A 25,511-nucleotide genomic window follows, 5' to 3' on the forward strand; every position below is an offset into this window, starting at 1 on the left:
GTCTTCATGGAGTGAGTGCACTGAAACACAGAGTAACAGCATTCTTTTCCCAGAGTCATCTAGCCTTCTCATCTTGTCTACGAGGGAACTTGAGTATACCAATCATGAAATCTTGGCATGTTGATTATTACATATATGTTTCTATGATTGACTGAGTTAAGGTATACTGTGAAGCTCGGGAACTGTGAATGCACAGTTGTTGAGAGTACTTGGTACTACTGTTGTGCAAACAAGCTAATGATAGCAACTCTCAACATATGTATACCAACCTGTAAGACAGTATCTGGAAATAATTAAGATTATCTTAACCAACATTAAGTAGCACTAAATAAACCATGATATAGCAGGTACCTTATTCATTCACATACTTCATTCACTTCAAGAGGAAGAATATGAACGAAATATATAAATAAAATAAATGAAAGCCGTACTGGGATACAAATAATAAAAACTGCTTCAAAATATACTTCTCATTAAGAACCATACAATATTCTAATTTATTTTAATAGATCCATTGTTATGATCAAGTTAGAACACTGTGCTACATTAAGAGTATTTATATACATATTACATATATGTTCATAAATGGAAGCATATTGTCATCAGTAGCAAATTTGTATTATAACATTCATACATAGAACTGCATTAAAGTCAAAGTAGCTGCTGATAGATTGACCACACTTCGGTGCTTAAATTGTAGCGCTTAAAGAAAGCCTCAAGGTCCTGCGCTCCCTACACATATCCAGATGTCTATTATCGGCTGTGGTCTGCTCCCCAACTTGTTTTCCTATCATATATCTACTCAACTGAAGTTAGTTGGAAAAGATACCAGAGGCAAGGTAGATGAAACAGTCTTCAGATTATACTAATTCTGGAGTGCCCTAGATCTCACTCAAGCAAATTCAGATACATTCAAAGATTTTGTTGGATTATCAGAGATCATTGTATGTTATATATATTTGCCTAAAACCTAAGTTTATTAGCTGCATTAAACATTTTAATAGACTGAGTTCTTATATAGAGAAAAGAGCATAATGAAAGAAAATTATACTGACATCAGGTTATTGGGCTTGTCCTATAAACAAATACCATATGGTTACAATTTTTTTGAAAAGTAGAATATATTTAATAGACACATTACAATTATGCTACCCATTTAGACCTGTTAGGCATGACAAAATAGACAGAGCTGGAGCTAAGGATAGGGATGGGGCAGAGAGGGGTATAGAGACGAGGTCCAGAACAGAAATTGAGTTAGAGACAGAGATGGGGGTTACTATCACATAGTACCATTGTGTAGAGCACAGGAGGGAGGGAGGGAGGACAAAATTTAAAACGGTCAAATTTTAAGATCAAAATCAGAAATTAACAAAGCAGAATTTCTTACCCTGAAAAACTCTTTAGTGGATCCAGAGTCTAATGTTCCATAAGCAATTTCTGTTTGCTTAGAAAGATCCTCAGCACTTTCGATGGGAGACACCATCCTCTCTACAGTCAGGAAGGCAGCTAAGTTAGCCGTGTAGGAGGAGATTATGATCAGGGTAAAGAACCACCACACACCTCCAACAATGCGCCCAGAGAGGGATCTAATAACAAGTATGAAATGGATTTGTAAAGTGAAATGAATGACCTAATTAAAAAAGCAAGTTAGCAATATAATGCAAATATTGACTTATATGGGAATATTAAACTTAAAACTTTTCAATATGTCTGCTAGTTAATAAAACTGGAAATTATTAAGCATTCTGGGTAAGGAATACAGATTAGCTAGATTTAATGAGCCACCCAGAGGCCAAAACTTCAGATTCCTCAGATTCTTTCATAATTATAATGCTCAAATCATATGGTACGACATCTCATAATGAAGCAATTTCAAGAAATGTGCAAATAATCCAGCCAACGCCCATCCTACTATTCATTCATGACATAAGTAAACATGAATAAGAGAATTTAACATCACTCGCAGAACTCACAATAATGTTGACAAACAAAATCAAATATTAAAAATAAAAGAATGTGCACCATAGATGAGAATTAAACTGAAGAAACACTCCCCTTAATTCAGACAATGAAGTTCCAAAACCCTCAGAAAGGTCCAAAATTTCATTGGGTTTTTGTGTGTGCAAAAACATAGGTTTTAGATACAGTGCAGGATAGAAAATGGGGAAAAAAATGATACAACAAACAAAGGGATGACACAAAATATAATTCTTAATGAATAAAAATCTGAGGCTTCCTGGCATGGACTGCTACCACCCTGTTCCTCTGTGCCTCCTGCTTAAGAAAAAAAGACAACTCAAGGAAAAAAATTAGACATTAAAACGTTTGCCAAGATACAAATTCCTAATTTGCAATATAATAAAATAATAATATTTCTTTGACCATAAATTCATATGTAAAATATTTTTAAAAGCTTAATAGATCCCTAGTAATTTACTTTAAACCCTAAAGAGGTAAATATAGTTATGTAGATATGGAAACTGATACATAGCTTATTATTATGAAAGATTTGGCGAGATTCTAAGTATAAAGGGATTTAAAAAGTAAAGGGATTTAAGTAATANGTAATTTACTTTAAACCCTAAAGAGGTAAATATAGTTATGTAGATATGGAAACTGATACATAGCTTATTATTTTGAAAGATTTGGCGAGATTCTAAGTATAAAGGGATTTAAAAAGTAAAGGGATTTAAGTAATATTTTTTTAAAGATTTTATTTTTATTTATTCGACAGAGATAGAGACAGCCAGAGAGAGAGGGAACACAAGCAGGGGGAGTGGGAGAGGAAGAAGCAGGCTCACAGCGGAGGAGCCTGACGTGGGGCTCTATCCCAGAACGCTGGGATCACTCCCTGAGCCGAAGGCAGACGCTTAACCGCTGTGCCACCCAGGCGCCCGGGGATTTAAGTAATATTAACNAAGGCAGACGCTTAACCGCTGTGCCACCCAGGCGCCCCGGGATTTAAATTCAATACAATAACATTTTGGGTTAATAACTTTGTTACGTCTAACAATTAAACTTGCTACAGTGAAGGGGTAACATTTCTAAAAATTTAAATTACAAACGTTTGGTAATTTATGGCCTAAAACAGACCTCCTGACATTTAACAGTAAGAAATTCACCTTTGTAGAATTAAGTATTCTGGCAGTCAAAAAAAAGTGGGGAAGCTTATTTAAAAGTAAAGATTCTTAAGAACATCTATTGCTAAAAGAGAAAGAGAGAAAGTGAGCGAGCAGTGAAAAAAATGTAATTAAGAGCCTTTATCAAGGTCTCTGAGAGATGCAAAGAATTAAATAAATATGACAGGATGGAAGAAAGTTAACTTCTCTCTTATATCCTGAAAGGGTATTAAATACATGTTAAATTTAAGAAACCTCTTGTGTAGATACAGCCACTTTCAAAATATTCACTATTTATTCCATAACAATGGAAGGTATAATTACAGGCCATGTCCCCCATATTTAAGAGGGCAGCTCAAATCCCTCAAAACAAAGCTGATTTTTTTAGTAATTGCTTTGACACTATAAACTGCATGGCAATTGGCAATGTATTTTAGAATCTTTTTTATAAGTAATTCTGTTCCATTTGTAAAGTAAACACCAGTTAAAGATGTAAGTTATTCTCTATTCCAGTGCTTAAGTCAGATTTAATAAACTTAGATATGCCAATTTACTTAAAGTTTCACAAGATATCTCAAAAAAAATTATTGAACTTACACATCACTCAAAAAAGAAAATTCTTGAGCAATTTATTATTCATTTGTAAGTGTTTTCAAAGGATCAATTAATGTTTCTGAAAGAGTTCCTGAGAAATTTTATGCAGGGGGCAAATTCAATTTATGTCTTATGGTGACAGACAACAATGGTTTCTCTAATTAAAAACAAATCTTCACCTCTCTGAATCGGCACACAAATAAGCACAGATATGCTACCATTTCTTTTTTTTTATCCTACCATTTCTTTTAAATCTATATTAAATAATTGTTTAAAGAATGGCATTTTTATTCATTGGAATCCTTTTGAGATATGGGGGAAAAAACAGAGGCAAGCTGGAAAATAAAAGTCAAGTTTATAGCATTTTGCTCTCACAATTTCTGTAGTTCTAGGCTTCAGAAAACTATAGGTAACATATTCTAAACTTAATTCAGGAAAATGACCAATTCAGTTCAATAAATGATTCCTGATTAAAATTTAAATGTTTTATTAATATTAATAATATAGTTCCATACCATATTTTACTTAAAAAGAGGTGATAAATATCTTTCAAAATATTTAAAGTGCATCTCAAAGTGATCTGTGCATTTTGTGTGTCATCATTATCATGATCATTATTATTATTATTAGATACTATGCTTCTCTATTCTTCTTTTCTAAACTGGAGTAACCATCATTGCATTGTAAAAAAAGATAGTTCTGTTTGTTTTAAAAAAATCATTAAATTTGCCAATATTATGCAGTATATTCAATATTTAAATGCCCTTATAATATAGAATGAAAGATATGTACACTTAAAATTTTTTAGCAAAGAAAATTTTGCTTATATATATTGTGTAGCAAAAAATAAATCAGTTGATAACAAGGAAAAATATACTATCTAAAATCTATTTATCTTACCAGGAAATAAAAATTATTATATGTGAAATTATAGTAAGTCATAACTCATGAATGAAATCAAGAGCACAGATAAAAGGCCATATTTTACTAAACAGGCTTGTTGAAAATTAGAAGTTGTCTGTTTGTCATGGTGGACCCTGGGGTAACACAGACTGTTAATTGTTCCCTGTGTTCTGGCCCTTATAAATGTTTTCTGTTCCTTGACAAGCACTGGACACCAAAACAACGAACGTCAGAGCCACGAGGCATGAGGAGTAAGGCAAACAAATCTAAGTACCCATCTACAAGAACCCAGATCAATANATTCACTATCCTACTTTATAATGAAGCTCATACACTTCTCCTTACTTATTCAAAAGGCAGAGCATAGTTTACGAGCATAGTTTACCCTAGGATAATTGCGTTTTATCTCAGGATTAAAGTAACATTACACTTCAGTAGCCTTCTTACCAAAGATGAATAATTTTATTATTATTTATGGACCAGAATATTCTCTGAGATCCCTATTTGTTAATATTTTCTCCCTTATTATTAGAAATTTCTCTTTATGTCTTTAACTTAAATCAGATAAACTAAATACAGAGATAAAACTACGAATCTCATATATTTTGTAGATCGTCATATTTACATATATTATTATATATAGCATTATTATATATTTCTATATTATTCTATACTGTATATATTAAAATTATTATACATCTATGCCATGCAAATACCATTGGCATACTTCTAATTCTTTGCAGTTCCATAAAGAAGTCACAGGGAATCAATGGAATTAAGATTGTTTAAGTCCAAATAATTCGTAACAATGTGTCCTACTAACAGAGAAGTAAGTCATTAATAATTTCTGCATACATGATATATACTCACTGGGTGGAGTATACAAAAAAAGACTCAAAAGATACAAATTTTGGGGTTTCTCATATAGTTTTTTGAAATTAATCAGTTTATCCCCAAAGTGCTCAGAAACTAACAACATAATGAAATAGTATTAGAAAAATCATCCCCTTTACTAGTTAAGATATCCCACAGAATCAAAGGAATGTAATCAAACCTAGATTGAAATGTGCCATGTGGACCATAACTTAGGCTTCAAATGTGAAAAAATCATACTAGAAAAAGCATGTTTTTTTCTTCCAAAGAGCCAGATATGGCTATGCTGCTTATTCATGTATATAACATGAACAAAGGCAAAATGTATTTTGTGAGATATTCATTATATTTAGGCATCCTAGTGCAGTACCTAATACATCATAATGAGACTAGAGGTGTAGAAATGTATTCCATTATGTGTGTGTATTACTACTGAATATAGCACAAGCTGCAATGAATCGGTCATCATTATTACCCAACCATGTATTTCTTAAATACTTGGAAAATATCTTATCCGCACATTCCCTTTAATTCAGCAACCTAACCTTTAAAAAAAATTGTAGTATCTCTCTGATACCATCTGCATGAGCTAATAATGGGAAAATAAAAGAAATGGGATGTATGCCAATGAAGTTTTGTAAACAAGTTGTTGCTCTTGTAGTTAATAAATAATGTTGCCCATTTTCCCATATACAGGTCTGTGGATCAACACACAGATGACTGTAAAATGAGAATATGCAGCAAAAACACGGTACCCCTCCAAGAAGGCATGGAATGATAGGAACCTTATGCATTTTATAGCCTCTCCATGGTGTGTATAATTTCACCAGGAAATACATGATCAACATTCAAAGAACATTGCTCAAATATTTCACAGACTTATGCCAACAGGAAGAGTCTGTCCTGAAGAGTCTTAAACTGCTTGGACAGGTAGTCGGCAGCTGTTTACTTCTTATAGTGAATTCATAAACACCATGAATATCCGCTTGAGACCTAAAATGCACAAAGTTGAAGCAGGTGAGTAACCAACCTTGGCGAAATATCGCATCCTTGCTGCATAAAGGCACCCAAGGAAAACCAGAGACTATTAAAAATCCCAAATTCATTAGTTGATTCACTACTTTGTGTTTCTCTTCCATCTTCAAACTCCTCAGTGTGCCACTCGTAGGGGCTAAATCTGCTGACCAGGAATAAAACTACACTGACCCCAATGTAGGCAAAAACAATGCACATCCAGATCTCATAGGCTAAAGGATCAAGAAATGAAAACACTCCTGGTTTGGACTTCTGAGGCTTCTTGATCATGATAGATATCCCGAGGCTCATAAAGGGCTTTGAGAAGTCAATCACTTCTTCTCTCACAAGGGTAATAGTTAATGGAGCAATTGCAATGTCAGCTTTCTGTAAGGGAAACAAATGAAAGTAATAGTACCCGGAGTCATGGTCAGAAAGGAATCATGGTTACATTACTGGATCAAAAAGGGAAGAAAAAGAAATCAGGGAAATGTCAGTAATTATTTCCCTGGCAGAGTCCCAATAAAGAATAAACAAAAAAGCAATTTGTTCCCCAAATATCCCTCCTTTTTATAAATACACAGTATACCCATCTGACTTGATTATGATAATTACATCTCTCAATTACACTGAATCTATGCCTTTGGCTCCTTTGAACAATGCATACTGTTCATATGCTTCAAGACAGAATGTCTGTCTCATTTAGTGTGCATGTTTGTTTCTGACTTTATCCTTGATTTTCAGATCCTCACAAGGAAATAAGATAGTATTTTTCAGTAATGTAGGAAACTAACCACCTCGGATAGAGGTACTTTGCAGAGAAGGGGGGGCATTCTGTCAACAAGAGTTCAAACTGAATGACTTTATTTGGGAGAAGAGCTCTACTTACCCCGTATACAAGCTCTCCAACCATCCCATTCCAAATTTTCGTGTCAGCATCCCTGGCCCCATACTTGCCATCCCCAACAATTGTCAACTTGTACTTGAACCCGCAATGTTTGGCGATTTCCGCAGCCAAGTCAACACAGTAGCCCTCATAACGCTCATTGCCTTCAAGCATTTCATGATTTTTCTTCATCATAACATACGGAGATTCCTATATGGAAAGATAGTGCTTTCATTGATTAAAAAAAAAAATAGCTGTGTTAATTACTCTCACTGAACCAAATCTTCTGGTTTAATTATTATCTGTTAGCCAGAGAAATTGTAGAATACAAAGGTGGAAAATATCAGCAGAAAAAAATTAAGCATAATACTTTTGAAATAAAGGTCCTCAAATGTCTAGCATTATATTTCATTAATATGGCTTGTATCTAGCCATACCAAAGTAAACAAGAAACTGAAAAGCACAAACTGTTAGCATGTCCTCTTGTCATGTTTGTCAACTTCTGGAGCTTAGATAGGAATAATGCTTCTCAGTATCTGTTTTATTCAAATCTGGATCTGCCATACTCTTATTCTAGGTTAAGGTTATGCCATCCTCAAGAACCAGCATTCACCCAAAACCCTGTGTATTGCTGCTTCAAGGATAAGATTCATGTGGAAATCAGGTTCATAGTCAGTAAAGTACAGACTAAAGAATTGTTGCCATGGTGAGGTACTGAGGCTACCCTCTCAGATTTCACATCTCACTTCATCTAAGAGATATAATAGCCTAGGATAATATTACAAGGATGGAGAGCAGCTTCCCCCTGTAAACATAAGAAAAATGAAGTATGCAAATGATTCAACATAGCCCAATATTCTCTACTGGAAAGTGTCACCAAGCATATTTGAGAGTTTGGTGAAATAGTCCCTCTCCATGTCATGATGGAGGCAAAAGCCCTCACATGTCGGAGCTTACATTTATTAAGATATTTCCAAATGCCAACCAATGTTTTTTTTTCAAATCCCTTATTAACCTACCTATATTTTTCTTCTCAATATTGTTAGAATAACGAATCCCACAGTTTTACTCTATCACTGCTTAGTAAAATAAAATACGATTTTTTTGTTGCAAAACCATGTACTATTAGTGAACCCCATTGCCTCCGCCTCATTTCACCAACAGCTTGTCACGCCGATCCACATCTACCTTGCATCTCTCCAGAGCCTAGATGGTCAAGATTCAGTTCAACGTCGTCTCATTCATTCAGTGCTGGCTATGTGCCAATGACTGTGTTGAGATTTGGGGTTAAAAAAAAGGGACATTATCCTTATCTTTAAGGAGTTCATCTTATCAAGAAAGAGACATGGCCAACATTATTAATAAATGTAAAGATAAAATGTACCCAGAATTGCATGGGAAGTGAAAGGTAAAGCAAAGAGGAAATACAAGGAACACTCTTCCAGACCTTACTCAGTTGTTCACACCTGTGGACGCACCAGTGTCTGAATTTTCTGTCAAGCTAAATCTCAGTATTGAAGAGGATAAGGAGTAATTTGAACGCTTTAGCTAATGCTTGTGTGGTCCTTCTGACAGAGTGAATACGCTGTGCGTGATTACAACAGTACCAAAGCAGTACTATATTCGTTATTACCCTAAAATACAAACAGCAATTTCAGTTGGCAGATATTTTTCACAAGGAAAACCGCACTAAGGCACAGGCATCTGTGGCTAATTACCAAAATTGTAGTGACAACAACAGTCTTATTCTCAAGTCCAGAGGTATCGTTTCCAGAAGGGAGCTCGGTAAGGGTAACCACCATTTTGTCCACTTCGCTCCAGTATCCGATCTGAAAAAGGTTACAGGAGAGAGACGCATGAATAAATGATCTATTAGCCAAGCACTGAATTATTTCAAACTCATGTATTAATCAGAAATTATATCTACATTAACTAGGCTTCTTTTAAACAAAGATGTGTCTCTTATCTTTGTGACTCTAATAGAAAAAGAGATTATAAAAACAATGAAACAAAAGCATTTCTTAAAAACGGCTTGTCTCTTCACGTTCACTTCTCATATTTTCCCAGGGTAATTTGTTTGGGAGTGATCACATAGAAATAGAAATAAAATCCAAGCAATGAAATTTTATCCATAACAATGAAAAGAAAAGGTACTGAATTAAAACATTAATGCATATTTGCACCAACTATGTTTTGTCTTCGGAACCATAAAAAGATAGCTTCTTTTTCTTCTCATTAAACTTCTTATATCTCGATCAAAAAACAGAAAAAAAAAGCTCTATTCACAGTCATTTGAAGATTACATTTCAGTATTACTTACCAGAAAGAACAGATTAGATTTAGAAAAAATATTTAAAAAGTTATCTGTTTCAGGAAGTAGATAAAGTCTACCTATGCGAATATGCATTTCCAGGACTCTCTGGAAGAAGAGGTGATGGGTTAGCAAACTCACCTCCTCGCAGAGAGAAAACTGCCTTTAGATCACTAATGATTTACCTTCCGGGGCCCATTCGTTTTGAGTTCCATGATGTTAATTGTATAGTTTATTCTTTTTCCATTCTGGTCAAACTTTATATTTCCTGAGAGACCTTCAACCTGAACCTAACGAGAAAATGGGAAAGCAGCACAGTTATCAATTCACTGCAACCGAAGATACAAACTGTACAGATTACTGTCACTGGGCTCAGGTTAAGAAAACTACATTTACAAGATTGCTTTTCACCCTTCAACCTACCTTCGTGCAGTTAGGAAATAATATTCACTTTACATTAACATAGCAAGGAGACTGACGTAGTGGAAAAAAATAGTGTCCACTGTTAAGTCACATTCACGATCATTTTGAGTGACTAACCTGTTTGAGGGCCCTTTCTATTTCTACGCCTTGTCCCCAGGGGACTGCTGGGTTTGCCAGACAATCTCCCGCATTCCCCCTTCGGGAGATTTCAATTCTCTGCTTCCGTAGGTTGCGGAAAGCTTCAGTCATCACTTGAACAGCGTCGTAGGTCAGAGCAGAAGTATACTGAAAAACATCGTGCACATTTCATAAGAATGGGAGAAAATTCAGAGGCTCACCGCGCACTGGCTATCTGGGCTGCAGCTGGCCACCACACAGCACCATATCACCGTCCAAGAATTTAGAAACAATTCCTATATCTAGAAGTCTAAGAATGCGAGGGGTAGTGTGGAATACTGGGACTATGGAGTGTGCTCGTCACTGTAAGCATTTCCTATTATGTTAGCATCTCAACTGTTTTGGGTGAGACCTTTTATAATAATTGGGTCTTCTCTTTTTGAGCCAATTTCTTACTAGCGCATCACTTTATGGCCTGATTTGGGGATATAGGAAATTATCAAATTTACAAACAAATATGCCTCCACTAATGAAGGATTCATTTGACAATAGGAAAAGAATAGTGATTAGTTTAAATCTCTAATTGTACCTCAGTGATGTTTACATAGATCTGCAATAGTCTCAAAATATTTGTTTTTAAGATTCCCCTATGTAGTTATAGTAATTAAGAAGAAGAACAATCAAATTTCATAATTTCTATGCCTCCTTCATGCTCTAACAGTCTATGATAACATAACATTGATTCCAAACTTATGGTATTCAGATCCCGGGGGGACAGTAGGATTATTACAGGAGCTGGGGGCCAAGCAGAAAAAAAGAGCGATATCTAAGTGTACTAAAGCATTGCCAGTGGCTGGAGAGGTATTATTACATGCATGTGTACATACCGCCATCTATCAAATGAATCATGCAGCTATTGTTAATGATAAAGCGCATGTTTACATAAAAGATTTAATGAATACTGAGGAAATTTCTGTTATTGAATACTTTTCAATCTGTGAGTAACAAAAGTACAGCGAAGCTGGGTAGAAATGCAATATTGTACTGATTTTGCAATACCCTAAAATTTTTTTATAATAATTTTTTATTATATCATGTTAGTCACCATACAGTACATCCCTAGATTTTGATGTAAAGACACCCTAAAATTCTTGATCACAAATCCAAAATGGGCACTTAGTATTTCCAAATCCTCCTCCTCCTTTCTTTAGTAACTTAGTTCTCCCACTGTCAAAAATGATTATTTTATACCTTCTCTTTTCTTCTCTTAACACACATAGCTCTGCACACTTCTCTTTCTCTGAATTCCTGCTGATTTTCTTGCCTACATGTCTCCAAAAAATAGAAGCCTTCAGACAGAAACTGTTCATCTTTCAACCATAAGACTGCCAAGATCACATTCTGTTTTCCTCCTGAGCTGACGACACATGAATGCTCCTACATGAGGACAGCCACTCCAACAGTGCACGGTACAGTCCCTCAGATCTTTCTAAGGATATTTCATCTACAAGTACACCCTCGATATCCTGCATCAGTCTTTTCTCTCTCTCTATTGGATCATTTCTATTAGCACTTCAAATGCTCTGAGATCCCCTACCACAAATAGAGAGACAGATGATGATAGATACATAAATAGATGATAGATGTTAGATAGGTAGATGATAGCTACGATAACTGCTTCTTAGGTTTATACCTCCTTCCAATACCCACCTTTTTTTTTTCTGTTTCCTTCATTAGAAAATTTAAGAGGAATTTTCTAAACTTGCCATTCCACATCAACCCTTCCTGCTCTCTAAGTGGTCTCACTCAGTTCATGGCTTTAAATGACATGTATGTGCTTAAACATTACTTCCTCATTAATGCCCTTCCTGCCCAGCACAGACCCAATCACTCCTCTTCACATGACCTTATTTATTTCCTTCATAGTGTCTACCAGTATCTGAATATCTTGTTCACACATTCTGTATTTCTCTATTTCATCTCTCTTCCCCACTGGAATAGTTACTCTAGGAAAGAAGAAAACTCACCTGTCACCACTGAATTCTCAGCACTCAGGGCAGGGCCAGACACACTGAAAAGGCTTAGGAAGGGAGGAAAGAATGTAGGCAAGGAAGTCAAAGATCTTGATATGGACCCTGTCTTTATGAGATCCATGGTCTCTTTCAGTCTAGTGAAAAGGTGTATAAACAGATAATTGCAATATGCCTATCATAGTGTTATAAATCAGTCTGATGGTAGATAGATGTCTGAGTTATGCTTTTAATATGAGAGATATTACAATAATGCAAATGAAAAATAGTTTATGTAGTATGAATCATCCCCTCCATGTATCCAGAAACTTCTTAAGCCTCCATTTTTCTAATACTAAAATGGCAGTGTGAGGTTATCATTCCTTTAATCTTTCCACGTATTAGTTTAGTTGAACTGCTTTCATTTGACCATATGAATGAGTCAAATTTGATGGGAAAGTTGGCAAGAAGAAGAGAAAGAGAAAATGATTTTGAGGCCATGAGCACTGTGACTGAGTGCTGTAAACTGTAATAAAATATTCATATTTACCTGTAGGTGTTCTTCCTTATTTCTTCTCTTGCGATACCACTTAAGCAATGTCATTGCAGGCCTATATATGAGTTCTCTACATATTTAGATTATCTCCCAGATGGATGCACTTGAGTTTCTCACAAATATCTCAACCAGACAAATCTAAATAAAACCAATCACCATTTTTTCCAAAACATCTGTAACCTTTTTCTCCAAACTATATGCAAGAAATTAGCAAAATATAGTATGTAATAGGTCCATCTATATTTAGAAAGAACTCACATTTCTGACAGTAAAAGAATGTATAAAGCCTATATTTTCTGCCTTAAGCAAGTATAATGCAGCCATTAAAAAATGATACTAATAGGGGCACCTGGGTGGCACAGCGGTTAAGCATAGGCCTTCGGCTCAGGGCATGATCCCGGCATTATGGGATCGAGCCCCACATCAGGCTCCTCTGCTATGAGCCTGCTTCTTCCTCTCCCACTCCCCCTGCTTGTGTTTCCTCTCTCACTGGCTGTCTCTGTCAGATAAATAAATAAAATCTTAAAAAAAATGATACTAATAACGATTATATAATATATATAATGTTAATTATAAAATTAGTGAAAAACATTATTACACCTAAATTTTAAAAAATACCTTCTTCATTGATTAATGAGAGTGGTTTAAAAAAAAGGGTAATATCCCTTCAACAAATAAGGGAAAAAATAAACAAAATGGTTATAATAGGGAGGAAGCATACATGATTATATTTCTTTTCTAAGTGTTCTAGAATATTCATGTACTTTTTTTTTTAAGAAAAAAGCATTGTTTTAAATCCTATTAACTTAAGAAAAGATCTGGAGAAATAAGATAACATATCAGGATTTATCTGCCTTGCATAGATGTTTATTTCTATTCTCCTAGAGAAAAAAAAATTGATTAATTTGCTTTCTTATATAGTAATTAGTTCATTGCCAATGTAACTGTTAAAATAAAGTCTAGGTCACTGAATATGAAACAGAGCCTAAATTAAATAAATTGGATATTAAAGAAAAAAGTAGTCAATGCACATTAAAAAGTTACAATAATAGTTAAAAGCCAAAATCTTCATTGAGTCAGCTTGCTCACATGACTATGAGAAATCTATAAAGCCATCTGCTGAATGTTTTAGAGGTCTATAAATGTTGGTGAACTACATGAAACAATAAGATTAGGTTGAATGAACTAAAAGCATTGAGGTCCTTGCCGCACGTTACAATTATGATTCGGAGCATGAGCGCACCAAGAAGAAAAATCCTTTCAACCTTTTTCAAATGTTCACATTTAATCAAGCCTCCAGCCTATTATTGTTTTAAATTAAAAGTCACAATCATAGAAACACAATTCTGGACTCAGAGAAAATAAACAGACACTGTTTCCAGAGTTCCTCTTTATGTTCTTCATATGTGGCTTGTTTATTTTTCTAAACAAATATATTCATATTTTTGATTGGAGAGTGAGATACTTCAGTTTTATTCTACCATTCACTAAACTAGATGTAAATTAATTTGAAGGGAACATGATGGCAATGTAACTAGCTCCTTCTTTGAAAACAAATGCATCATCTCTGCCCTGATGTTTATGTTCTGTGAAATCCCTCAGCTGAGCTGGAAATTTATAATTCAGTGGGGGGCCATTATGTTTTGCAGTGCTGTATCACAATCGAATCATAGCCACACTTTAAGAAGAAATCTGGGAAAATGTTTTTATGGTCCGTTTTCCAAATGCACTTTTTATTCCATTTTCAATGTATATTTATTGAGACTTATTTTTCAAATACAAAATAAAATATGCATTTTAAACATGTTTGTTATGCCCAACAGTCATCAGACATTATTCAATAATACATTACTATAGTCACTGGAACCAGTAAACAGTCTTCTGACAGCCAACAAAAAGAGAGAATGAAAAGAAGTTCTATGTACACTCAGAATTCAAAAGGATAAATAGGCTATAATATAATATTTTATGGGTCATTATTATGATAGCACCTATTCCTAAACATATGTTATCTGCACTGTGCTAAAATAGAAAATATTCAAAGAAAAAGTACTAGACTTTATATATTATGATAGTGCTAAAAACTTACTACGAATGGCCACTTTCCAAATTTTCCTTGACACTTGAAATTGAATTGTATATAGTTTAGAAAGCATTGAATGTATCAACAGAAGACAGTGCCCAAGCCCTGATTTTATCATTTACTGCTCAGTTGCCTTGGGTAAGTTAAAGTGTCCAAGGTTTCTTACCAATGAAATGCCTCTTTTATGTCCTAGTGGTATTGGAAAAGCTGGTGAGGAAAAAGAATTCATGTTGACCAAGTCCTCTACATGCCAAATCTGAGCTGGGTGGTTTCCTCATAAGTCCTTTTTTAAAAATTCTATGCAGCAAATATTTTCACTCTAGTTTTATAGATGAAGATCCCAAGTAATATTTTACCCAGGGTCACAAAAAATTAAGGCGTAGTTTGAATCCAGATCTCTGTGTTTCTGGGGCAATGACGATGATCAAGTGTCTTGGTTTGCCAGGTACTATCCCTGTTTCAGGCAGCAAGCCTGCATTCCCAGGAAACTCCTCAGTACCAGGCACACTGGGACAGTGGGTCCCCTTGTCTGGCAAATACCACATCAAATGAGTACAGTTACAGGAAATGAGAAGCCAGGTGACGTGTGAAGTATGCCTCAAAATACAAGTTATTGACCACCATGTTTGCTTTCTTTTTCCTTTCATCACTATCTACCCTGGTATAAAACTAGATTGTTTGGATGTTTTGAAAACAATTATCCTAATCTACAAAAGCATCTGTGAGCCAATAAATTCAGGAACTGACTGTCACATTGGCATATTAAAGTCCCTATGAAATACTACAGTAACAATTCTAGTTTAGCTTTGTCTGAAGAACATTCGTTGTCCAAACAAATTACCATTTTAAAAATTTCCTTATACCAATTACTTTTTTTTTTAAAGATTTTATTTATTTATTCAACAGAGAGAGAGACAGCCAGCGAGAGAGGGAACACAAGCAGGGGGAGTGGGAGAGGAAGAAGCAGGCTCATAGCGGAGGAGCCTGATGTGGGGCTGGATCCCATAATGCCGGGATCACGCCCTGAGCCGAAGGCAGACGCTTAACCGCTGTGCCACCCAGGCGCCCCTGTACCAATTACTTTTCATAAAAATAATGTGCTGTGTCACATACTTAGGGCTGTTAAAAGTTGTATGGACTGATAAATTTTATATACTCATTCTTAAAATGGCATCACTTGATTAAAGTTATTGTACACCAAATGATATTTCCCTAAAAAATCTTACAATATAATTCTCAATTTCTTTTTTTATCAAGTTATCAAAATGGTCAAAACAGATGAGCTCTAGGAAAAATAATTAAACCTATAAGAAAAACTTTAGGAAGTTTTCCTTCTTTCCTTCCTTCCTTCCTTGATTCCAGGCAATGACCAAGAATCAACTAAAGCCATTAAAAAAAAAAAAAAAGTATTGGGAAATACATCATAAACTTAGGTTTATTCACATGTCTTAATTTCAAATTTAATTTCAGTCTACCCTCTGGAAAAGAAGTGTCTGCGATAAGGCTGTTTAAAGCTTGTTGAATATGTGCCCTTTGAAACTTCACTGCATAAAGTCACAATACCTTCACAGAAACAACATCAATGGAGCAACAGGAACTCTCATTCGCTGCTAGTGAGAATGCAAAATGGTACAGCCACTTTGGGAAACAATCTGGCAGTTCCTTACAAAACTAAACGTACTCTCACCATATGATCCAGCAATTGTACTATTTGGTATTTACCCAAAGCAGTTGAAACTATAGGTCCACTCAAAAACCAGTGCACAGATATTCATGGTAGCTTTATTCATAACTGCTGAAACTTGGAAGCAACCAGGATGTCCTTCAGTAAGTGAATGGTACATTCCGCTAATGGAATATTATCAGTGCTAGAAAGGAGTGAGCTACCAAGCCATCCAAAGACATGGAGGAAACTTGAATGTATATTACTAAGTAAAAAAAAAAGCCAATCTAAAAAGACTACATACTGTATGATTCCAACTATATGACATTCTGGAAAAGGCAAAACTACAGAGACAGTAAAAAGATCCATGTTTGCTAGGAGTGAGAGGAGAGATGAACAGGCAGAGCACAGAGGATTTTTAGAGTAGTGAAAATAGTCACTCTGAGACTATAATGACGGAAGCATGTTATTATACATTTGTCCCAAACTATAGGATGCACACTACAGTGAACCATAATGTAAAATACGGACTTTGGGTAATTATGATGTCAATATTGGTTCACCAATTCTAACAAATGAATCAACTCTGTGAGTGAAGTGGATATTGGAGGAGGCTGTGCATGTGTGGGGGCAGAGGTATATGGGAATTCTTGACACTTTTTGCTCAGTGTTGTGGTGAACCTTCAACTGCTCTAAAAAAATTAAATTGTAATTACAAAATTAAAAAAAAAATCACCCTCTTTTTAGTAAGCACACATTTCCAAGGGTGAAAAAACCAGCTCTGTCAGCAAGAAACCAAAATTAACATCCTTTATTATTCTTTATGAGCAATAAAATAATCTTTAAGCCACTGTGAAAAAAGACTCTCTTTGTAAAAGGAATACATTAAAAACAACGTAGTTTACCTAAATTATCCAGATGGCCTAATGACCCTGAATGAGTCTTGCTTAAGGACCAAGATGTTTACATTCTGAAACTTTGGATTCACTTCAGCACTCAAATTTTCAGATAAAAGTAATTAGATTCATCAAGATGAAAAAAAGATACTCAAATCAAAACATTGTCTGGCTTTGATTCACCCATCAGTAGGTAGAGACTTTCTTAGAGGCAGATCTCCTATTTTGTTGGTTGCATAAATTCCTCCTGGACTCTCCCCACTTCCGAGGAATCTTCTAGCAAAGTGGAAGTTCCTTATCTTTTATAATCCAGGAAAAATAAACAAATATGTTATAAGATATTTTAGGATTTGATCCCCATATCTGGAGTTCAGAGATGACTGCCTGCAAGTCACTACAATTTTTGAGAGACAGAGGAACCATATGACATGTCACAGATTGGGTGAAAAGTAGAACTGTTAGCCTATGTTTTATTAAGTGCCTAAATTAGCACGTCACACAATCATGACAGAGATTTGGGAGAAATCTTACACATCACCTAAACTTACTCCCTTTACAGATGAAGAAGTGTGGCAATGAGATGAACCCAGATATCTTGCATTAGTATTACAAATAGTAGTAATGCCTTTTTACTTTTAATGCTGCAATATAAATTTAAATAGTACAAAATATTATTTTTTCAATTATTTTTTATAAAAATTGTACCAATATCATTATTTTATTTTTAATTCTTTCTTTTATTATTTTTTTAAAGATTTTATTTATTTATTTGAGAGAGAGAGAGAGCGAGCGTGCTCAAGTGAGAGCAGGAGCAAGCGGGAGCAGCAGAGGGAGAGGGAGAAGCAGACTCCTCTCTGAGCAGGGAGCCCGACATGGAACTCGATCCCAAGATCCTGGGATCATGACCTGAGACCAAGGGGAATGCTTAACAGACTGAGCCATCTAGGTGCCCCCACTATCAAAATTTTAATTTATGGACTTATTTCAACCATATACATACTTTCCAAGCCATAGAACATAAGAAACTAAACATGTCAAGCCTCTAGGCTGTTGTGTGGCAAAATTGTTTCATATTAGGAGTAAAAGATGCCAATGTGTCCGCAGTGGTTTTGGTCAGTTAACATGTTCAAGAAGCAGAATTAATTCCATTAAGCCACCAGGGTACTGTATAATGCATGGCACTAATTGCTGAACTAAAAAAAGATTATGCTATTTTCAGACAAGCCTAATAACTCTCTTAGGACAGCAATTTAAAAAGTTTGAGTCTGTGGTTTAAGTCATTTCTTGACTGAAATGAGATTCTGGTGGGAAAACCATTACTTGAAGTGCCACAAAATGTCAGTCACGGTCACATATTATTGTTGAATTCCTTAACATGGGCAGAACAGCAGAATGACACAGACACAGAAGTTGAACTAAGGTTCAGACTGTTGATGTGATAAGGCGGAAGGAATAGCTATCATTTTGCAAGTTGTTGAAGACACCAAAAACACTGAAAATCTATCTAAAAATAGAAATATTTGTAAATGATTTTTGAGAGACTGGCAAATCATCTTTATTACCTGCCTCTTTTGAAACGTTTTTTAAGGAACGTAAAATGGTCACTTTGTCCCATTTAAATCTAGGTGCCGTAATGATTCAGGTCTGATGACTAAGGTCATGACACACCTCATCAGGTAAAATAACACTATTTTTCTGCCAGGGCGGAATAAAGGGACATAACAAATGTTAGCACAGAAATTTCAATCAAATTTCATGGCAATGATAATTACTTTTTTTTTTTCTTTCTCAGTGATTTGTTATTTTCAAAGGGTTTCTTTGTATTTTTCACTTCAACAAATGTCTACTATGTGTCTACTGTGTGTAAAGCACTGCAGGAGATTGGGGTCAGTAAGATACAAATGATGCAGACTGCCTTTCTGAGTCTTGTTTTTAACCCCCAATATCTTTCAACTGCATTTATATTACTATATAATAAATGAATGGTTATGATTTCGGCAGTAATTATTTTGTTCACAAATAAATCTGAAAGAATTGGCAAGTGTAGCAAATCCATTGATTCCCCTCCACCCTGGTGCGACCACCACAGTTCAGACAACTCTGATCTGTTACATCGGTTGCCTGGACTGTTTGTGATATCTTCCTAAAAGCTCACCGGCCATCAGGTGCACACCGTACAATCTATTGTCAGCAGACAATGTTGCAGAAGAGTAATCTTCCTGTATCAAAACCATGATAATCACTCTCCTCTGGTGGTTCCTTAATGCTCTCAGACTGGAACTTTGTCATTTCTCTGACACTTAGAGCAGTGCCAGCTTGCAGAGGAAAAACTCAATAAGTATGTATTGAATGGATAAAAGGATTGATAAATGAATAAATGAATGAACATTGCCTGAAATAAGTGAACTGGTGAGTCAGATTTAAAATCCCAGTACCATGACTCTAGAGTTATTTTTTGTACGGAGTATAAGAATGAAGACATTTAACATTTGTAGTTTGTATTTCGTGGTTATTAAAATACGTGAAATATGGAAACATTAATATTTTACTTGTATTTATTGAATAAGAATGATTTTAATTAAGAAACTGGAAGCTCTGTTAACTTTTGGAGAAGACTAAAACTTTAAGACAATCATTTACTTAATATTCCCACAACTTAAAATAAGTTATATTATTTCCGAAGCCTAACCACAGAGAGAATTTCATATAATGAATTGCATTTTTACAGGTTTTTATGCCTATAACATCAGTTTTTATTGTGGTGATAATAAAATGTGATTTAAATTATCAGGCAATGAACCTGTACAGTCAATGACCCAAAGACAACATAGAAAGAAATAATCTCATTAGGAAATATCTTGCTTTCCTTCTTTAAACAGATCAGATGTCAAAGTTATGCTACTTGTTTATGTTAGAAAATACTATATCCTCCCCTAAGTAGTTTTTCCTCCTTTCTTCTGCCCATGGAACAGAAAAAATCATGAAATCCCTGTCCTATAATTCCTATCTCTTACATCTGTTGACATTTGAAAAGCCTTATCTCTTGGTAATTCCCACAAAATGTCCGTCTCCCACCCACCCCAAATATTTTAAATTTTTACAGCAGAAAACAAAACAAACAAAAAAAAAACAGAGGAAAAAGTACAGTTTCCTGACTGTCATGCCCTTGTATCACTTTGACTCTTGTACAGGCTCTTCCCCCAGCACCTTTTTCTCCTGCTCAGCCACATGCAAAACCCTGCCTGGAAGCCCCACCTCTGGAGAGCCCTCCTTATCATCCCTTCCCCCACACTGTCCTAACCACATGCCGGGGACCTGGCATATTTTACACACATCATTCTCTGTTATATTTGCTTATTGACATGGTAGGCTCCTCCATTAGACTGCAGATTATCAAAGATGAGAGTCTGTTTTTGTTTTTGTTTTTGTTTTTGTTTTTATTTTTAGTGCTACGGGGGGAAGGGAGCAAGTTCCCAAGAGAGTGAAATCCGGAGCTAGGTTTTGGTGAGACCGTTAACAGAATGCATTGCTACAGATCTCTCAGACCCCGAATCTGCCTTGCATTTTGATACATGACCCACGCACTTCAATAATGATATGACTTCCACGAGAAATTCGTCATCTCATTTTGCTCGCATCCTTCTCACAGTAGACAGCAGCGGTAGGAACATGATGACTAATTGAGTGTTCAAAAGGAGCACGTTAGTTCTATTTGGGGATGAATGCCACACTCAGTCTTCATCAGAGAGCTTAAAAGGCACCATCTTGGAATGGATGGAAGCCTACAGTTCCACAGAATGAGAGTCGGAGTCAGATCTCTACTAAGCACAGGTGGAGACACACCCTGACACCAATGAAAAGACTAGATGTCCATTTGTCTTCTCATCAGCTTTACTAGCTGAAGGTACCTCCCCTCCCACCCCAGGCCCACAGTACTGTTATAGACAGGGTACATGCTGAATATCAGTCAAGGTCACCAAAGAAGAAGTCACCTAGTTTTGAGAAAAAATTAACTCTGGGTTATTCTTTAACATTCTATGAGATGCTTTCCTGAATTTAACTTAAAATGACAACATCCATTTATAGACCCAAAAGGAGAGAATTACTGAATCCTCACCTGGGACCAGTCTCACAGCCAGACACAAATTTAAAGCCAAACATCCATATCTTTTTTTTTTTTCCCGATTAGGTGCAGAAAACAACAAAACCTCTGCCTAATGTATAAACAGGGAGAGCAACTGAAATAACACTGTTCCTGACTGGTTAATACACAATCTGCTTAATGATACACAAATAAACAAACAAAATCACTATGCATTTGAAATGCTTTGCAACTGTTGCTCTTACCTTTCATAAGTCTAGTTTCATAAAGAACATGATTATCTCATTCCACTCACTCTATCATCCGCTCTTATCTCTGCTGTCAATAAGGTGACCAACAGAAGGGAAAAAAAACCCTTCCCATCAACAGCAGAAACATTTAACATTTTGAGGTAAATATATGTATGTAGGTATATACCTAATAAAATACGTTGAATAAACAAGTGAAGTCCAAACCCGTGGAAAATAAAAGATGAGTCTGGGCAGTGCTCATATCAGAACAGTGCACTGCATTTAGGATTCAAAGATTCCTTGTTTGACTGCATAAAGTATTTATTGTTTTCAGTTACTAAAACAAATTAAGATTTTTATCTTCCCACAGTGTCCCAGAGAACAGGCTACTTGCCAGCAGTTAGATATAGATAGATAAAAATACAGATATAGAGACACAGATGTACATATTAGTAGATAGATACCTTAATTGTAGTCGTGTGTGCTCCAGGGTATTCTTTTTCTTCCAGCGTTGACCATCTTTCTATAAATTTGGATACCAGGGAATCATCATAGTCCACTATCTGAAATCCAGAGACGTTTGCACCTCCAAATTGAATTTTTAATAGGTCTCCATCAGTAAATCCCTAGATATAGGACGCGTATGTCAGGCTTTCCATTAAGAATCAAAGAGAACTTAACATTTACCAAATAGCTCAATACATTGTGGTTTTACAAATGTCAAAGAACACATGAGAGATAAAAAGCCTAGAGTAAATGTTTCGTGTATTTTTCAGCCAATACTCTGCACCAATACCTACAGTCATCTTGGAATCACATGGATCCTTAATCAATGATTGTTTATTGGTTGTTCTCACATAAAAGCTCTTCATTTTATTGAGAAATCTTCCATGGATAAGTACTGGTTTTATTTATTCAATCTACAACAGAGCACTACCACATAGTTATAGATACTCAACATAAAGCTAGTTCCCAAGAGCTGCAACATGGTAAGCAAGTTATTCCTATTTAAATTGTTCATTCTCTCAGGTGATAAAACATCTTTAAAATGAGAATGGAAGGTACTAAATGCCTAGTCATTATGTGAACAAACTTTTTCATATTAAGTGTGGAACTTAATTTTTTATAAAATATATGAAAGCTTAAAAATCAATCTCTTGCATTATTAGGATGAATTCAGTCATTAGTAAAACTAAACATATGGTGCTTCCATTGATTTCAAATATTGTGCTCTCATAAATCCTATCTCAATTTGAGAGTACATTCTCTCAAAGATGAAATCACAATTTTAATAAATCACAATTATAAAAATTTTCACCTTATACGTTTACTCATTATTCTGCATAAGGATTGAAAACATCCCTGAATCCAAAACACAGGAGAATCTTTTCTTTGTTATTGGTATTAAAAAACATATTTTAATACTATTTGTGTAAAGAAGGCTAATTACTTCGTTATTGGCTCATAATTTTGGTTTTTCTTTTCATTGAAATAATGCAAATAGTGCAAGAATATATGTAACAAAAGTCACAGATTTTCTGCTCTGCCCCACCCAGGCTCCAGTTAAGCTGCTTCAAAACAATCAATTTCAGTAATTTTTGTTTTTCATATATTTACCTCCATATTTCTGCATGACACATTTTCGCTATTCTTTCTTAATTTATCCATTTTAGATATCTTTTATTGAGTTTCTGCTTATGTCAGATGAGTATGTAATTCATTCACATTTACCTGCTCACCCACTTCATGTTTACATTTTTAATATTTATAATTCTGTTATTCAGAATGAGGTCAAATAATGTGGTGGGACTACATTTTCCTTCTTTTTTTTTTTTTAAGAAAGAGAGAGCACGAGTGGGGGAGGGGAGGCAGAGAGAGAGAGAGAGAGAGAGAGAATCTTAAGCAGGTTCCATGCTCAGCACAGAGGTGGGGCTCGATCTCACAACCCTGAGATCAAGACTTGAGTGGAAATCAGGAGTTGGAAGAGTAACCGACTGAGCCACCCTGGGGCCCCTGCATTTTCCTTCTTGAATAGTATTTCATTCTAATGTTAATAATTGCTTCATTTTGTTCACTACTATAGTTTTCTATATACCTATCCTTATTTTTCTCTGGTTCTCCATGAAAAATTTTCATGTTTATATGAGTCTTTTTTTTTAAAGTAACATCAAACACATCAAGGAATCTGTTTCTCTTTTTTCTGAATATTTAATTTACAGGAGACCTTCTGAATGCTGTGATCTGAATTGGTGCCTCTTTCTATCTCCCCTGCAACTGTTACTCTGGCGTGTGTTTCTGACTAGTTCCCCCACTTCCTGGATCACTGTTCTCTCACGTTTTGCTCCCTCCTTCTTCCAGAGCCCTCAATCGTTTCCAAAGACACACTGGAGGTTAATTCTTTGAGACACTGAATAGCTCAAGATAACTTCATTTTGCTCTGACACTTGATTTGTATTTTGGCTGGGTACCAAATTTTAAATTGAGACTCTCATGATCTGAAGGCATTGTTCCACCAACTTTTATTGTTCCTATTGAAAAATACAATGGCATTATTTCTAATTATTTTTTGTATATGACCTGCTTCATACTCCTTTCTGCCGTCACCTCCCACCTGTCCGAAACTTTAAAGATCTTCTATTGATCTCTGAAATTTCATGATGACATCTTCTTTGAAACATGAAATAAGTCTCTTTTTTTTCATTGTTTTGTATACTCAATGGGCATATTTGTGTCATCGAGTACTGGGAATTTTCCTGAATGCTCTTTGATAATTTCTTTCCCCTGTCTTCACTATTTTGTCTTTCTAGGAAGCTGATTATTAAGACATTGTAACTCTTACATTGAACATCTAAGTTCCTCACAGGTTCCCTGCACACACCACTTCATATTGTATTGTCATTTTGTTACATATTCTGGAAGATTTTTCTTACCTTCTCAACAAAGTCATATAATTTACCTGTTATTTTAGGGGAAAAAAAAGTTAACTTCAGATAGTTCTTTGTTATTCTCTGAGTTTTTTTTTCTTTTTCATAACATACTTTTTCTCTTCTTTATGGATAGTTAATTTTCTCCTATTTCTCTGCAGATATCCATTACAATTTTAAACATTTTTCTTGTGTTTCCTGCCTGCCCTGTTTATTTTATTCATTCATTCATTTATTTGTTTGTTTGTTTTGTATTGCATCCTTCATGGCCCTGACTTTTCTCAAATGCCTGATTCTCCTTGGCTATTTTAACACTTAGACACCAGAAAATTTCTTGGAATTTCGATGGGCATGGGAGAGGCTCGTTGATGAATGTGCTTCACTCTAAGGTAGATAGTCAGGTGGGGTGGATTGCAGGACTTTCTGTCCATATCTATGGGTTGAAGAAATGAGAACTGGATCCCTTTCTGACCACTTCTTCATCTCTTTATGTACAAATTATCCTTTTAAATGCTGTGTCGGCATTTAATCTGTTCAGCATTTAATCACAATCTGTTTTGGGAGCCTAATCAAGCATTGCCAATTCCTGAAGAAATTCATCAGTAATGGTATCTAAGGACTTTTCTATCTTTTATCACCACCTCCTTTATCACTCATTAGACCCTGGACAGGGAAAGGGGGACATCTCCTATCAAGAGTTGGAGATGAAAGCTCTTCAACTCTGAATGACATTCTTTAATTTTAAATGTCAGTGAAATTTTCGAGTGCTCTCTAAATTCTCAGCAACTGCAGCACACCTCAGATTCTT

General features: G+C 35.3%; 1 protein-coding gene across 7 annotated transcripts in view; it reads right to left on the bottom strand.

Annotated features, from left to right (window-relative positions):
* GRIA2 (glutamate ionotropic receptor AMPA type subunit 2) overlaps positions 1 to 25,511 on the bottom strand; it is a 167,634-nt gene that overhangs the window by 35,527 nt on the left and 106,596 nt on the right. For all 7 annotated transcript variants that reach the window (XR_004625798.1, XM_034661467.1, XM_034661465.1 and 4 more), the window contains exons 6-12: positions 22,244 to 22,405; positions 10,241 to 10,408; positions 9,886 to 9,990; positions 9,108 to 9,218; positions 7,393 to 7,599; positions 6,520 to 6,890; positions 1,388 to 1,586 (exon numbers count right to left, since the gene is read on the bottom strand). Coding sequence is in view for 6 of the 7 variants with exons in the window: in XM_034661467.1 (XP_034517358.1) it covers positions 1,388 to 1,586; positions 6,520 to 6,890; positions 7,393 to 7,599; positions 9,108 to 9,218; positions 9,886 to 9,990; positions 10,241 to 10,408; positions 22,244 to 22,405 (1,323 nt within the window). In the remaining variant the exon portion in view is untranslated. The remainder of the gene's footprint in view (positions 1 to 1,387; positions 1,587 to 6,519; positions 6,891 to 7,392; positions 7,600 to 9,107; positions 9,219 to 9,885; positions 9,991 to 10,240; positions 10,409 to 22,243; positions 22,406 to 25,511) is intronic.

Source organism: Ailuropoda melanoleuca, chromosome 5, assembly GCF_002007445.2.
Source record: "Ailuropoda melanoleuca isolate Jingjing chromosome 5, ASM200744v2, whole genome shotgun sequence".
Lineage (NCBI taxonomy): Eukaryota > Metazoa > Chordata > Mammalia > Carnivora > Ursidae > Ailuropoda > Ailuropoda melanoleuca.